General features: G+C 56.0%; 2 protein-coding genes across 6 annotated transcripts in view; one reads left to right on the top strand and one right to left on the bottom strand.

The window, feature by feature from the left end:
* Nucleotides 1-223: 223 nt before the first annotated feature.
* Nucleotides 224-12,287, top strand: F9 (coagulation factor IX). Its single transcript, XM_038123155.1, has 8 exons — nt 224-396; nt 2,097-2,260; nt 2,558-2,582; nt 4,558-4,671; nt 6,684-6,812; nt 8,800-9,062; nt 9,541-9,664; nt 11,537-12,287. The coding sequence occupies exons 1-8, from the start codon at nt 330-332 to the stop codon at nt 12,082-12,084; spliced, it is 1,434 nt and encodes a 477-aa protein (XP_037979083.1). The 5' UTR covers nt 224-329; the 3' UTR covers nt 12,085-12,287.
* A 796-nt stretch (nt 12,288-13,083) lies between these two features.
* The window catches only part of MCF2 (MCF.2 cell line derived transforming sequence), a 60,673-nt gene continuing 57,645 nt past the window's right edge, over nt 13,084-16,111 (bottom strand). For 3 of the 5 annotated variants that reach the window (XM_038122992.1, XM_038122991.1, XM_038122996.1), the window contains one exon: nt 14,910-15,189. In XM_038122992.1, the coding sequence (XP_037978920.1) occupies nt 15,089-15,189 (101 nt within the window). In that variant the 3' untranslated portion in view covers nt 14,910-15,088. The other 2 variants (XM_038122995.1, XM_038122994.1) reach the window with 1 other exon arrangement.

Raw genomic sequence — 16,111 nt, forward strand, 5'->3', positions numbered from 1 at the left:
TGCCCCTGTCCTGTCCCTGTCCCTTCCCCTGTCCCTGCCCCTGTCCCTGTCCTGTCCCTGTCCCTTCCCCTGTCCCTGCCCCTGTCCCTTCCCCTGCCTCTGTCCCTTCCCCTGTCCCTGTCCCTGCCGGGCTGCGAGCCCCCGTGCCACGGAGCTCACCCTGCAGTGCTGGTGGCAGAGCACCAGCTGCCTCTGCTGGGCACTGGCACATCTGGGGACCTTCCACCCAGGGTGCCCCGAGCCAGTAAACAAGCACCTGCACTTTGAACCCTGGACCCAGCTCAGCCACCCGCACTCGCTGTCAGCGAGAGCCTGGGCAGGGGGACAAGATGGCAAATGTCCCCCTCCTGCTCTCCTTGTGCCTCCTGGGAGCTTGTCTTGCTGCTGAAAACACAGGTGAGTTCGCTTCAAAGCGAGCAAAGCCTTCGCTTTTGGGCACAGGTGTTACAGACTCTGGCAGAGGGACAGCTTGTCACCTGGTGGTGGGACAGCAGCTCAGAGGCACTCTGCACTTCACAGCTCCTCTCCAGAGCTCTGCCTCTTTGCTGGGCAATGAAATAATAGCTGTTATTCTGATTTTATACAGCATGCGTCACAGGGATTAATTCCCAGAATGGATTTTTCCTTGGGTTTTTTGCATCTTTGAGCTTTCAGAGCTCGATTCAGCCATTTTAGGAGGCACACAAGAAGGGGAAAAGGGGAGAGCGCTGCCGGGGGAGTGACAGTCACACCTCTTTGTGTGCCATCACTTTGTCCCGGAGAGCAAACAAGTGCTCCCATCCATAAAACACTCATTGGATCTGCCACTGGAGGCTTGTTTAAAGGCAAGCCCAGCGTGGCTTGAACAAAGACTGTGGGATGCAGCCAGAGCTGGAGACAAGAGAGAGCAGCTGATGGATGTGGGCAATCACACACAGTAATGCAGCCGGGCTTGATTTATCTGCAGCAGCAACAGTTCCAGCAGAGGCTGCTTCACACCCAGTGTCAGCTGCTGTTTCCTGCAAGGCTGCCCTGTCTTCTTTCATTAAACATTGCTGGAAACAGGTTAAGAAAAGGCTCTCTCCAAAATGTTTGCTCAGCAATGGAAAGTGAGCAGAACCTCATATTTTTGCCACCCCCCACCCAGGTGTAGCCCCTATAAAATCCAGTGGGCAGGACAGGTGTGCCCTGGCAGCACCTGCCTAGAGAGCTGTGTCCCTCTGGCAGACTGGGGTTCAGCTGGTAAAGGGTGTGTGAGCGTGGTCCCAGGCTGAGCATGGTGTCCAGTCCGGAGGCTGCCATTCCTGTCACCCCACAGGCCCTGCAGCCCGCAGTCCCAACCAAGCTGTGCTCGTGAGAGCAGCGCGTGGGACCTGCTGAGGGAGGTGGACACCACAGCCCGCTGAGGAGGGGCCCAGGGGTGAGGAAGGCTCGTGCCCCCTCCTGCCTGCAGGAGATGCTGGGACCCAGGGCCAGGATGAGGAGCAGGGAGAGGAGGAAATGGCCCCTGGCTGCCAAGGGCCGCAGCTCTGCAGGGCACATGGCCCTCCACAGCCACACAGGCAGACAGGGAGGACAGTTTGTGTGGCCAAGCAGGACCTCACCAAGCAGCAGCCTGAAAAGCCCATTATTTGCCCCTCTCAAACAGCTTCTGGCAGTCTGTGCATCTGTGATGGGAGATGCTCACACCTTCTGCTTTAGGGTGTTTTAAGCATCAAACCTGAGCACTCCCAATCACCCTCTGGCCATCAGTCATTTCTATGGACTGCTCTGACCTTGGCTCTGCAGATTTGATCCTTTGCATTGGGCTCAGGTGGGGCAGTAAAGAAAGCTCAGCCCACAGTGACAGTCCTGGAGCGTCCCTGGCCATGGGCAACGGGGTGCACACCTGGAAAGGGAGGGCAGAGCCCTGCCAGCCCTGCTGCTGTCCCCTGTAGTGTTCCTGGGCAGCAGAGAGGCCAGCGCCGTGCTGCAGAGGGGCAGTAAAGGGAGAGGGGGCAATAAAGAAAGCTCAGCACACAGTGACTGTCCTGGAGTGTCCCTGGCCATGGGCAATGGGGTGCACACCTGGAAAGGGAGGGCAGAGCCCTGCCAGCCCTGCTCCTGTCCCCTCTCAGTGTTCCTGGGCAGCAGAGAGGCCAGCGCCGTGCTGCAGAGGCAGCGGCGAGCCAACTCCAACCGGCTGGAGGAGGTGATCCCTGGCAACCTGGAGAGGGAGTGCATCGAGGAGAAGTGCAGCTACGAGGAGGCCCGAGAGGTGTTTGAGAACGAGGAGAAAACGGTGAGTGCCGTGCTGCTCTAACCTAACCCTGCTCCCTCCAGCTGGGGCAGGAGGAGGGAGCAGCCAGGAGAAAACCTGCAGGGCCAAGGGCAGCCTCTGTCGAGTTCTCATTTGTGCTCCAGCACTTGGGCTGGGGAGCTGTGTTAAAAGCTTTATCAGCCACCGCTGGGATATGGAGCTGCTGATTTCCCTGCAAGTCTTTCCCTCCAGCTTTGGAGCTATCCAGGTACTGCCTCAGTCAGACAACACCCAGAAATTAGAAAACAAAGGAAACTTTTTTCTTTTTTCCCTTTGCAGATGCAGTTTTGGCAAACATACATTGGTAAGAGCTGCTTTCTTCATGTTCTAATGGTTAATATTCCTCTCTCAGTGCATAAAGACCTGATGTTTCTGTGACAAATGTATTCCAGCATCCAGGAACTCTAAGGGCAGAGCCTGGTGCTCCAAATCCTGCAGTGCCCAGCCTGGGTCTGTCCCGTTGGTATAGAAATGGCAAGCCAAAAAAAAAAAAAAAAAAAAAAAAAAAAAAAGAAAAAAAGGATGCCTTAGCATTTTATTTGTTCAAGCAGGGTTTTCTAATCAAATTTCAAAAACCTCGCGGAACAAAACCAGTTCAGGCAGACTGCTGGATCTCATTGAGCCCCATGCCCTGGGCTTCAGTTTCAGCTGTGCCACAGAGTAAAACCCCACAGCAATAATTAGCACCCCTTCAGCAAATAGCAAATGCTCTGCTCTCAAGCAGAGATCTCCAGATAAGGCACAGCCTTGTGAAGGCTCAGCGTGAATCCCTAGAAAGGCCACATTAGAGTGGAGACTCAACATGATCACAGCAAACAGCTGTTTGCAATTCACACCCTGACTTCATGCTTTCTTTCCACATCTACTTCTTCCTTTGCGGCCTCCATCCCCAACTCCTTGGTCCCTTAACAAAAAGATTTCCATGCCCACTACACCATCTGAAACTAATTTGAGGACATTTCAATAAATGAACTGTTTGTTAGATTGGCAGAGTGCCCAGAACATCTCACTAAACAGCCTTAAATAATTCAGATCACTCAGTCCAGACTATAAAATAAAAACCTTACATTTGCATTGTAGGACTGTCCTCTGACAAAACAACTGATGAAACTCAACACTGCATTAGTTTCCCAGCCACTGTAACAAATTAGCTCATCAGAAATAAGGAATGCCATCTATTCCTGTATTCTGGGGTGCCTGGTTTGCTGTTCCCAAGGCCCACGGGAGCTCAGCCCTGCTCCCACAGGAGCCCAGCTGCCCTCCCCGGGCACAGCAATCCTCACCTGCCTGCACAGCTCCCTCCAGGACTGGGACAAGCCCAAACCATTTTGTTGCTGTTTGCTCCTTGCATTGCAGCCCCGTGCCGAAAGCGCCTGGCGGGCCGCACGTCCTGCCCCTCACGGGACACACACCCGGCTCGGCCTGCCCCGGCACAGGCCCTTCCGAGGGCATCCCCGCGGTTTAACATCGCCGAGTCGCTTCTCCAAAGCTGCAGATCCCCAGCTTTGCACTGGTATTTTCATTAAAGCCTCAGGGTCTCAGCTGGAGAGCTGTGAAAATAAAAGCCCTGGCACAGGGGGGAAATGCAGAGCAGGTAACAGCAGTGCAGGAGCGGGAAAGGAAGAGCAGCGCCAGGGTTCTCAGTCTGACACACAGACAGGTCTGCACACCCCCCTGGACAGACCCGCACTTTCACAGAACAGCCTGAGTGTTAAACAACCAGACTGGGATCCCCAAAGCGCTCCCGAGGCAGCAAACCTCCTACACCTGGCTAACGTGGCCGAGCCATGAGCTCCTGCAGAGCCGACCCGCAGGGGACAGGGGACACGGCTCCAGCAGAGCCCTGCCGTGCTGCCCCAGTGCTGCCCGGGTGTTGCACGCTCAGCTGCCAGGACCTGCCAGGACCTGGCCGTTCCCGGTGCCCGAGGGAGCTGTGCTGTCTCTAGCTGGGACCTGCCAGGACCCGGCCGTTCCCGGTGCCCGAGGGAGCTGTGCTGTCTCTAGCTGGGACCTGCCAGGACCCGGCCGTTCCCGGTGCCCGAGGGAGCTGTGCTGTCTCTAGCTGGGACCTGCCAGGACCTGGCCGTTCCCGGTGCCCGAGGGAGCTGTGCTGTCTCTAGCTGGGACCTGCCAGGACCTGGCCGTTCCCCGTGCCCGAGGGAGCTGTGCTGTCTCTGGCCCGGCTGGGCTCTCTCTCTCTGTGTGTGTCTCTCTGTGTGTCTGTCTCTGTGTCTCTGTGTGTGTTAGCCGTGTCTGCTCACCTGTGTGTTCTCTCCGAGACGGGGATCAGTGCAACCCCAACCCCTGCAAAAACGGAGCCGTTTGCAAGGACGAGATCAATTCCTACGTGTGCTGGTGCCCGGCTGGCTACGAAGGCAAGAACTGTGAGATAGGTACGTGCCAGGGCTGCGGCAGGGGCCGTGCTGCTCTGCTGGGACCCCTGGGACACCGGGGTCAGCGCCACCCTCGGGGCTGGGGGACACCCACCTTGCTGTGCTGTGAGGCAGGAGGGTGTAAATTCACCCTGCTGGCCCTGGGGGTGGCAGGGGGACATGCCTGGGGACAGCAGTGGCCATCTCTGGTGCTGCTGGCCCTGGGGACATGCCAGGGGACACACCTGGGGACAGCAGTGGCTGTCTCTGGTGCTGCTGGCCCTGGGGACGTGCCTGGGGACAGTAGTGGCTGTCTCTGGTGCTGCTGGCCCTGGAGACATGCCAGGGGACACACCTGGGGACAGCAGTGGCTGTCTCTGGTGCTGCTGGCCCTGGAGACACCCTGGGGACAGCAGTGGCTGTCTCTGGTGCTGCTGGCACAGGGGATGGCAGGGGGACATGCCTGGGGACAGCAGTGGCTGTCCTGGCGCTGCTGGCCCTGGGGACACACCTGGGGACAACAGTGGCTGTCTCTGGTGCTGCTGGCACAGGGGATGGCAGGGGGACATGCCAGGGGACAGCAGTGGCTGTCTCTGGTGCTGCTGGCCCTGGGGATGGCACTGGGGACACCCTGGGGACAGCAGTGGCTGTCCTGGCGCTGCCCAGCCCCCCGTGCTGAGCACCTGCTCTTAGGCAGGGCTCAGTGGAGACTCAGGCTCAAGGTCTGCTGTTCAGCTGTGGCTGCCAGGGCAAATGTTGACACAGAACCCTTCCCTCGTGTCCCAAAAGCTTTCCGGGGTCTGCTCCATCAGGGACAGCCTGCTGGAAGCAGAGCTTCCCACAGCCCCCACGGAACCCCCTTCTCCCCGTCCCCTTTCTCACGCCAGGCTGAGCAGCAGTGGGCAGGGCAGGGCTGTCCTGACTGCCTCTCAGTGGCACTCTGCTTAATTCATAATTATAACTATCAGCAGCAACCTTGATTCTGGAGGCAAATAAAAGGCAAATATTTTCCTGATGGGTTGAGGAGTTTATGAAAACCAAACAGCTGATAATTTAAGCAAGAGGGATATTCAGCTCTTCTAATATAATCAGGGGCTGTGCAACTCGCATAATGTGCGAGACTCACTGCACTAATAAAAGATTCTCTTTCTAGTTGTATTTCTGCTCTGGCAAGAGAGGAGCGTGCGTTAAAAAGAGCATTTCAAAGTTGCATCAAATTTAAATAGTCTCATTGCAGATTTCTCGGGGAAGTGAGGAGCAAAAATAGAGCTGGAAGTGAGGCGTGAAGAAGAGCTCTGTAAAAATAGTAAATGATGGCACTAAAATGGCTACAGGAAGGGAGGTGTCCTTGAGGAAGTAGGAGTGGAGTTAATCTGCTGTGAAGATATTTGAAAACTCGCTGAGAATTGCAAGGGCCTCTGCAGATTTGTGTTTCCCCACCTCCAAGGCTCTGCCTCCCAGAGGAGCGAGGGCTGGGCTGGGGGAAGTGCAAGTGATGGGAACCTGGCTCTGCCTCAGCCGGGCTTGTTCCATCACAGGTGCTGCTGCAAGGGCTCCTCCAGCCAGGCTGGGACAGCTCCTGGGTGCCTCAGCAGGAGCACAGGCTTGTCCCAAAGCCTGGAGCCCAGCAGCAAGCCGTGCCCGGGTGCAGGCTCTGCTCCAGGCTGACACAGGGCACCCAAAACACAAAAGCGGGGAAATCACGTGGCTTGTTACCAAATATTTGCAGCACTCCTGTAGGGTCAGGCTGCCAAATTCCAGCCAGCACGAAGCTGCTGGAGGCAGGAGGCTGAGCCAGGGCTCTGGGGGCTCTGTGAGCTCCTCAACCCGCCTGCCCCAAGAAGTGCCCCCTGCTCCTGCACTGTGGGCAGGGATGGGGTTGCCCTGCTCCCCCTCTCCTTGCAAACCACGCTCTGCTTCCCAGGGTCTGGGGCAGCCACGGGGGTGCCGAGCCCAGACCCCCGAGTCTCCATGAATCCCTGAGCAGCTGTGTTTCCAAAGAGCTCCCACAGTTTCGTTTTCATTTCTTTCAGACTTCACTTGTGCCATCAAAAACGGAGGCTGCAAGCACTTCTGCAGTCACCAGCCCCCACAGAAGGTGGTGTGCTCCTGTGCTCCTGGCTATAAGCTCCATGAAGATGGAAAGTCCTGCGAACCTACAGGTGAAATTTTAAACTGCTTTTAAGTGATATGGGTTAAAGTTTTCAAGGCCTTGTCCTGGCTTTAGTTACATGACTTTCACAGGTGCAATATCCCGTCAGAAACCTTGTTGCTGGTTTTCCTGCTTGGCAGAGGCAGAGCCCACCCTGCCCTTTCCCCGGGGCACATTGGGGTCTGGCTGGAAGGGTTCAATCACCCTTTAAAACATCCCTTTTGCAGCCCGGGTGAGATGGAGGGTACTTATCCCGGGATTTGTTCAGAGGCAAACGCTGGTCTCAGATGGCTGCTCAGACAGGCTCCAGCCATGTCACAGTTCTGCATATGGATCAGAAATGTTCCGAGGGCAGAAGGGTGATGTTCAGCCACCCCAGCACCCAGCCAGGGCTCACTCCCACCCCTCCAGTATGAGCTAACAGTTAGTTACTGATTCTGCACTGAGGATGCTCTGAACTTTTCAGAACAAAAGAAGATTTTGCTTACTCTAAATCCTCCTGATGGTCTGTTTTGTGGCTGGTCCTGACCCAGTGTTTTACAATCTGAGCTGGGTGGGTGCAATGGAGCTTTGTGCTGGTGCTGTCCTCCCAGCAGCGTGGATCTGCAGAGACCCTCAGCGAGAGCTGGACTCTGGCTTAGCTGTCGTGTTGGGTGGGGTGGACGGAAAATGCAGTGCCTGAGGCTGCAGCTTCACAAAGGGCTGAGGAATAGCAGGTTCTCCTTGTGCTCCCAGCTTTACCCTGCCCCTAGACCATTACAACACCTATAAACACACTGACATGTGCAGACCCACCACAACACAGCAAGTTACCTGGGCATGAGCAGCTCAGAAGCACATCAGGCAGAGAGGAGATTGAGCAGATAAATATTTTGTCATCTGCAGTCAGTTTAACGTTGGATGCTATGACATTTCTAAGAGCTGCAGCAGCAGCTCTACACACCCAGGCTCACATGCAGGACCTGCACAGGGCAGCTCTGTCAGCTGCAGCAGGGCACACTGACCTCCTGGAAGTGCTGCCTGCCAGCAGTCAGTCTGGGAAGTGTCCTGGGCTGGGAATCCTGCGAACAGAGGATCTCATCAAGAGCTCAGCCCGTGTTGCCCAACATGCTCTATCACTTTCACTGGACCAGAAAGGTTTACGAGAAGATTATCTTTCAGGTTGGGTGATTGTCCTTCCTGCAAAAGCTTTGTTTTGTTTGCTCTGAACCCTTCATTTCGTGGGCTAAGCCTGCAGGTACCACTGTCCATCACTCAGCACTCGTTTGAGTCCTGTCCCTAAAGTGAACTGTTTAAAAATAAAGGATGAAGTCTCAGTAGGCCACACTCACATCTGATTTTACACTACTGTTTGTTTGCTCAGTGCTTCCGAGAGCTTTTCAGATGAAAGACAATGCCTGGTGCTATTTACTATTTTGACTGCCACCAGCAGCAGGAATCCAGCACACACTGCGTGGGAGAGGAACGGGAAGAGCTCGTGTGAAACGAGCCTGCAGACGAGTTCTTCATTAACAGAGGAAATATACAACTCTAGGAAGAGTTTATTAATGTTTTCCTCACCTCGGTGCCAAGCAGGATTATCTGTACAATTGGCAGCTGATATTTCCTGCCCTCTCCCAGCTGGCTGTTTATTGTTCCACTGCTGTGGAAAGGCCCAGCACAGGATTCCCAGGTATGCAGCACACATCCTGCCAAGAGCAGGCACAGCTGCCCCAACCCATCAGGCACAGGTGCTCAGCACAAGCTTTTCTCACTTCTAAAGCTGCTCAGATGTCATTTCCAAAGCCCAGAAACAACCAATGCTTTTGCTGCTTTTCCACATCGCTCGCTCTGGGGCTCCAGGGCACAGGCACAGTGCACAGGGTACTGCTCAGCCCGCGGCCCCGAGCTGGTCCCAAACTGTGCTGAGTGAGGCAGCATTTCCCTCCTCCCTCCCCTCGGGTGGCTGTAAGCCGGTGTGACACAGCCAGTCCCAGCTGTGACCGTTCCTCTCCCAGTGCCATTTCCCTGCGGGAGGATCACGGCTCCCGAGGCCAAGAGGAAGCTGACCCGCTCCATGAACACCTTTGAGCACTGGAACACCACGGGTGACGACCCTGAGGACGGCCCCGAGGAGGCGCAGGGCAATGCCACGGAGAGCAGCCCTGCAGCCAGCACGGAGAGCAGCCCTGCAGCCAGCACGAGCATCACGCCCGTGCTCAGGACGGGCACGCGCGTTGTCGGCGGCTCGGACAGCATGAAGGGAGAGGTGCCCTGGCAGGTACCAGCTCTTTGTCCCTTCTGAGTACAGATCATCTTGCTTCTAGATACCCTAAGCCTGTCCCTGAGGTTAGGCTGGCGGTAGTCTCAAGCCTAGCAGGAGCACAGCTCCTTTCCATTCGGTTTTCTGGCACGGCAGCAAGGCCTGCCTGCATGGGGCTCTCCTCTGGCGAGGAAAGCCAGAAGTCAGAGTCACAGCAGCTTTACCCAGTGGGGCACAAAGCTACACCAACAGATTGCCTAGTAGTCCATGAACGTGCCAAAAGTAAGCTGAAGGCTGAGGGAAAGGAGTTTGGCAAGGAGCAATGCAACTCATTTTTTGGCTCCATCAGTTTCAGCAGATCATAGAATCACCCAATAGTTTGGGCTGGAAGAAAACTTAAATATCAGCTGCTTTCATCCCCCTGCTGTGACCAGGGCCACCTGCCATGGTCCAGGCTCACACAAACCCCAGAGTGTGATTTGCCCCTCTCCCACAGGTTCTGCTGGTGAACAGCCAAGGCCTGGGCTTCTGCGGCGCTTCCATCATCAACGAGAAGTGGCTGGTGACAGCAGCACACTGCCTGAAGCCAGGCTACACCCACAACCTCACTGCCGTGGCAGGTGAGCAGCGGGGCAGGAGGGGAGGGACAGGGCACAGGGCTGCACAAGGCGTGGCACGGGGCACTGGCCACAGGGCACTGACCACAGAGATGGGCAGCAGCAGGACTCGAGCTGCTCTGGGGCCTGACTCGAGCTGCTCTGGGGCACGGAGGCCCCGGCTGAACTTACAGCACTTCAGCAGCCTGGTCCTGCAGGTCCCACCACCGCTGGCAGGAGCAGTGAGCCGGGTCTGCCTCGGTCCCAGAGCCACAGAGCTGCTGGGCACAGATCAGCCTGGCCACGGGCGAGCTCACCTGAGCCACAGGCTCATCCCAGCAGCTTTCAAGCCCGGTGGAAGAAGCATTCCCCTCCCCTGTATTTTTTGCTTCTCCGCTTTCATCCCTGAATCACGTTTTCAGGTCCCCAGCCACAGCGAGCATCTCTAACATAAGAAAACCAGCCGAAAGCCTCCCGCAGGTTTGCCTTGCGTTTAGGCTGGACAAACAGCCTGGGCGGGAGCTGCCGTTCCCCCTGTGCCCGCAGAAGCCCGGGCCGAGCCCGCAGGACCCGCTCACCTCAGGCTGGCTCCGCAGCAGTGCGGGCACGGCAGGCAGGGGCCGCGGATGCTGCTCCGGGGAGCCCGGCAGGGCCAGCAGAACCCCCGCAGCACGACCACAAAGCCCCGGGGGCTGCGGGACAGCGCTCGGCAAATCCATCCTTAACCCTGCCCAGCCTGCGGGGGATGCGGCAGGGGCGGCCCCTTCACCCACCTGAGCGCACGGAGCCGCCCTGCCCTCGGCACACCTGTTACACGGGGCGGGGAACAGGCTGCGGCACCCCATCACTGCATCCCGCAGCTGATCACTGCATCCCGCAGCTGCCCGCACCCCCATCACAGCATCCCGCAGCTGTGAGCACCCCCATCACTGCATCCCGCAGCTGATCACAGCATCCCGCAGCGGTGAGCAGCCCAGCCTCGGGCGGGCACAGGGGCACCTGTGAGCATCAGTGGTGGCATCGCTGCCCCGTCCTGCCCCGTGGCTCTGGGGGTTTAGAAAGGGGAATGTGAAGTTTCTTTTCACCAATACATTATTTATTTTAGAGCAGTATTTTTCATCAGCGAGTTCTTCCCCCTTTGCAAGGGAGGCATGCCCTTACCTCTCTCTGAGGGTGCAAATCCCCAACAGCCACTTTGCTGCTAACTCTGGCAAAAGCATCTGCATCTGTGCTGCCTGACTGGATGATGTGTGCCCGGTGTCACACCTGGGTTGTGCCAGGGGCCTGAGGTGGGAGGGAGCCTGCAGGTGCCTCTGGCAGGAGCCACAGCCTGGCCAGAACAGCCTCAGAGGCACCTGAGGGCTCAGCCCTCTGCAGCCTCTGGGCTGGGCTGGAGTGGCACAGGCTGGCACCAGTGGGGCACAGTCCTGGAGCTGCCACAGCCCTCTGCAGCCTCTGGGCTGGAGTGGCACGGGCTGGCACCAGTGGGGCACACTCCCTAGAGCTGCCACAGCCCTCTGCAGCCTCTGGGCTGGGCTGGAGTGGCACAGGCTGCCACCAGCAGGGCACAGTCCCTGGAGCTGCCACAGCCCTCTGCAGCCTCTGGGCTGGAGTGGCACAGGCTGGCCCCAGCAGGGCACAGTCCTGGAGCTGCCACAGCCCTCTGCAGCCTCTGGGCTGGAGTGGCACAGGCTGCCACCAGCAGGGCACAGTCCCTGGAGCTGCCACAGCCCTCTGCAGCCTCTGGGCTGGAGTGGCACGGGCTGGCACCAGCAGGGCACAGTCCTGGAGCTGCCACAGCCCTCTGCAGCCTCTGGGCTGGAGTGGCACGGGCTGGCACCAGCAGGGCACAGTCCTGGAGCTGCCCCAGGCACCCAGCCCGGTTGGTCCCTGCAGGCGAACACGACGTCAGGAGCGATGACCACACGGAGCAGCTGCGCAAGGTGGTGAGGCTGCTGCCCCACCCCACGTACAACGCCTCCATCAACGAGTACCACAACGACATCGCGCTCCTGGAGCTGGAGCGGCCGCTGACCTTCAACAGCTACGTGACCCCCATCTGCCTGGGCAGCCGCGAGTTCACCAACGCGCTGCTGCGGCAGGGCGTGGGCACGGTCAGCGGCTGGGGCAAGGTGCTGTTCCGCGGCCGCAAGGCCACCACCCTGCAGGTGCTCAAGGTGCCCTTCGTGGACCGGCCCACGTGCCTGAAGAGCACCTCCACCACCATCCTGCAGAACATGTTCTGCGCGGGCTTCCCGTCCGGCGGCAGGGACACCTGCGAGGGGGACAGCGGGGGGCCCTACACCACCGAGATCGAGGGCACCTGGTTCCTCACGGGCATCACCAGCTGGGGAGAGGAGTGTGCCCTGCCGGGCAAGTACGGCATCTACACCAGGGTCTCCAAGTACGTCAAGTGGATCAAGCAAACCACGAGGCTCCCCTGAGCCCGGGCGGCGCCGCGGAGGCTGCGCCACGCTGGAGGATGGACTGGGGACACGGAGAGGGAGCACGGAGAGCTCCGTGGCTTTGGAGACCATTGCGTTTCAATAAACGCTTCTAAATGAAACAACTTTTGCTCTTGGAAGGCAAAAGTTGAGAGAATGCAATGAAAATGTGGCAATAAGGAAATAAAAGCCCTCTAATGACCCGTGGCTGCATTTCTGAATGCACTGGCACCACTGTGGTGGTGTAAGTCCCCAAATCCTGAATGCAGAGGTTGGTGGATCAGCAGGGGAATGGCTCCCACGTGTCCCAGGCCGCTGTGCCACCAGCACTGCCCACAGCTGGCACACAACAGAGGGGCAAGGGAAGCCCAGCAGGCACTGCTGCCCCAGCAGCATCCCAGGAGCCCACAGGGGAGGTGAACACACCCTGCAGTGCACCCACAGTGCTCCCAAAGAGATGTTTTCACATGGAGGGGACACTGGGGACACCCTGAGCTGTGCTGGGATGGAGGCAGGGGACACTGGGGACACCCTGAGCTGTGCTGGGAGGGGTGCAGGGGACACTGGGGACACCCCGACCCTGCTGGGATGGAGGCAGGGGACATTGGGGACACCCTGACCCTGCTGGGATGGAGGAAGGGGACACTGGGGACACCCTGAGCTGTGCTGGGATGGAGGCAGGGGACACTGGGGACACCCCGACCCTGCTGGGATGGAGGCAGGGGACACTGGGGACACCCTGAGCCAGGGCAGGGTGTCAGCAGCTGCTCGTTCAGAGCTCAGGATGGGTGCTAAGGTGCCTCTGCACTTTCATTGCCACTGCATCCAGCAAGAAACAGATTGGATCATCTGCCACTGCTTACCTTAAAATCCAAATGCACGTAAGAAGGTTTTAAGTTGTTGCAAGGAAATAAAATAAAACCAACACTGTGAGCACTTTTTTTTCTCAAGAATTAGAGCAGATGTGTATTTGAACAGAATTGCACATTCTCAGGTGGATTTATTTAACAAGTTTTTAATCTTTAAATATAGATTTAACACATTTTTACAGGTACATATACAATATAGTTCATCTAAACTTGCAGTCAGAGAAAATTCTCTACTGTAGTTTATACATATACATGGAGAGCCTAGTTCAACAGCATACTCAGGGGAACATACCATGTGTGCAAAGTTCCAAATGTTAAAAACCTCAGACTGTACATTCAGATTTGCAGAACTTATCAACCTCATAAATTAATAAAAGCTTAGATTTAAAACTATGGAAGACAAAAAAGATTAAAATCATTCAATATGCAATGTGTGCTATGGTTCAGACAAATATTTACAGTTGTACCTCAAAATGTGTATTGTTACCACAAGAATTGTTACCACTAGAAACAGCCCCCACAGTGACTTCAGACCTTCCCACCTCGTTAGTGCATCGGGATGGATTTGAAAGCACAGGAGAGCCTTCAGTGGTGGAACAGCCCTGCACTGGGATTCCAGGGAAGGACACGGTGGGCTGGGCTTTGCTGGGGCTCGGGGCACACTCAGCTGGGCCTGGCTCTGAGGGTGCACAGGGCTCACCCCAGCCAGCAGCTCAGCAACGAAACCAGGCACAAAACCAACCCAGCATGCTCTGACTTCATCAACTTGGGACTGTGTCTAAGGAGCAGCTCACAAAGAAAGGTCAGATCATAAAGGTGCCCCTTCAGCCCACGGTATGAACACTTCGTTTGGCTGGGGCAGAGCAAACTCACTACTGCATGCACACCATTACCCTGCTCTCCACACACTCAGGTGCTCTTTGCACACATCTGCTTCAAAGTTCAAACCACTTGCACCTACCCATGTTCTACAAAAGCAAAACTAGACAAAGAAACACAGAATTAAATCATGAGTCCTCAACATTCATTTTCCCTTCTCAAGAATTCAATAGATACATTATTGTTAAAGATGCTGAAAAAGTCTTATCACAAGAACATCCTTAGTGCAAACATGGACATTTAGCTTGGATTTATGGCACGTGTTCCAAAAGTACATACATTAATGTAAACTTCAACACTTGCTAGATACAGGTTTCAGCCCTGGGACGCTTTGGGACCCTAAGTGATTGGTGACAACCCTGAGGTGTCAGTTTGACCTGATCCAGACCTCGCTGAAATCAGGGAGGCTGACTGCAACGGGCTGGAGTCAGACCCTAAGTGCAAAAAGAGGATCTTTAGTGTTATTGCTTCCTCACATGGGAGTCAGCCAGATGATGCTCTTACAGAACATTACATTCACACAGCTGATGCAGATATTTAAGAAAAATCCACCCATAAAATCAATTAAGCAGGACATACAGCTTCTTGGTTTGGTTTTTTTTTTTTTTTCCTTTTTGGTTTACCAAAACTCAACTCTTGTTTGCAACTTCAACAGCTGTCAGCTAGCAAGTAGGCAAAACCTACTTCAACCTGCAGAGGAAATTTCAAGCATCTAAACGAAGTGTCAGGAAACTGTAGTGTACTTCTCTGATGAAACATGATGTATGTCATGGAAAAACAGCAGGAAAAATTAATAAAATACCATAACTTCCACAGGCGAAAGAAAACAAAGAGCAGAGCATGGCTTCCTTTATGAGCATGAGAAGCTGCTAGGACCCCGTCCCACTCAGAGCAGATGAGGCTGTGGAGCTCTGTGAATGTGATGAACAGTACAGGACAACTCCAACTACTGTGCTAGTTCTCTGTAACACTTAGCTGAAAGCTTCCAAAGAGCATCGAAAATAGGATGCTGCTAGTTCACCCTCAATCAAGGGGAACTAAACTTTCTCGTGTTACACAGGGCAGCATCTATAAAGTAATGGAGAATGGTGTTAATATTAAAGCATCTTATTCCGAGAAATACAAATGTTACATGATTACAGGGAACAATGTATAACAGAAAAAAATAAATAAAAGCACTCCTGCTTTGCTCCCTAAAAGCTGAACTCCCACTGACTAAGGCAGGACCACAGGCTCTGACTCATTTCCATCATCTATCACTTCACTGTCACAGCAAGGCCAGCTGATATCTTCTCTGGGCTCCTTCTTTTGTCAGGCTGGAGATGGCTTTCTGGGTTACTCAACAGCTGCTCTGGCCCTGCAGGGCACAGGAGAGACCCTGCTTTGTGCTTCAAAGGCCAAAAGCAATGAGCGCTGCCTCTGAGGGACCCGGGGCAGGCACAGAGCCCGTGGCTGCAGGCATTGAAGGGTGTGAGGGGCAGAGAGCTGTGCTGCAGAGCCAGAACGTGGCAAAGCTGGCACCTTTCAGCCAACATGCCACAGCAGCCTGCCAAAGCTCGAGCCACAGGCATGAACACCCTGCTCAGGCAGCTCCAGTGTGCCCAGGGGACACAGGACAATCCCAGTGACTGTCCAGGGGGCACAGGAGAATCCCAGTGCCCTGCCCAGTGAGGGCACAGGACAATCCCAGTGCCCTGTCCAACAGGGACACAGGACAATCCCAGTGCCCTGCCCAACAGGGACACAGGACAATCCCAGTGCCCTGCCCAGGGGACACAGGACAATCCCAGTGCCCTGTCCAGGGGGCACAGGAGAATCCCAGTGCCCTGCCCAGTGAGGGCACAGGACAATCCCAGTGCCCTGTCCAACAGGGGCACAGGACAATCCCAGTGCCCTGCCCAAGGGACACAGGACAATCCCAGTGCTCTGCCCAGGGGACACAGGACAATCCCAGTGCCCTGTCCAACAGGGGCACAGGACAATCCCAGTGCCCTGCCCAACAGGGACACAGGACAATCCCAGTGCCCTGCCCAACAGGGGCACAGGACAATCCCAGTGCCCTGCCCAACAGGGGCACAGGACAATCCCAGTGCCCTGCCCAACAGGGACACAGGACAATCCCAGTGCCCTGCCCAGGGGACACAGGACAATCCCAGTGCCCTGTCCAGGGGGCACAGGAGAATCCCAGTGCCCTGCCCAGTGAGGGCACAGGACAATCCCAGTGCCCTGTCCAACAGGGGCACAGGACAATCCCAGTGCCCTGCCCAGGGAGCACAGGA

The sequence above is a fragment of the Motacilla alba genome, chromosome 4A (genome assembly GCF_015832195.1).
Source record: "Motacilla alba alba isolate MOTALB_02 chromosome 4A, Motacilla_alba_V1.0_pri, whole genome shotgun sequence".
Taxonomy (NCBI): Eukaryota; Metazoa; Chordata; class Aves; order Passeriformes; family Motacillidae; genus Motacilla; species Motacilla alba.

Coding starts and splice junctions, on each gene's coding strand:
- F9 (XM_038123155.1), top strand. CDS start 330: ATGGCAAATGTCCCCCTCCTGCTCTCCTTGTGCCTCCTGGGAGCTTGT. Junction 2,261..2,557: donor TTGAGAACGAGGAGAAAACG/GTGAGTGCCGTG, acceptor TTCCCTTTGCAG/ATGCAGTTTTGGCAAACATA. Junction 2,583..4,557: donor GTTTTGGCAAACATACATTG/GTAAGAGCTGCT, acceptor GTTCTCTCCGAG/ACGGGGATCAGTGCAACCCC.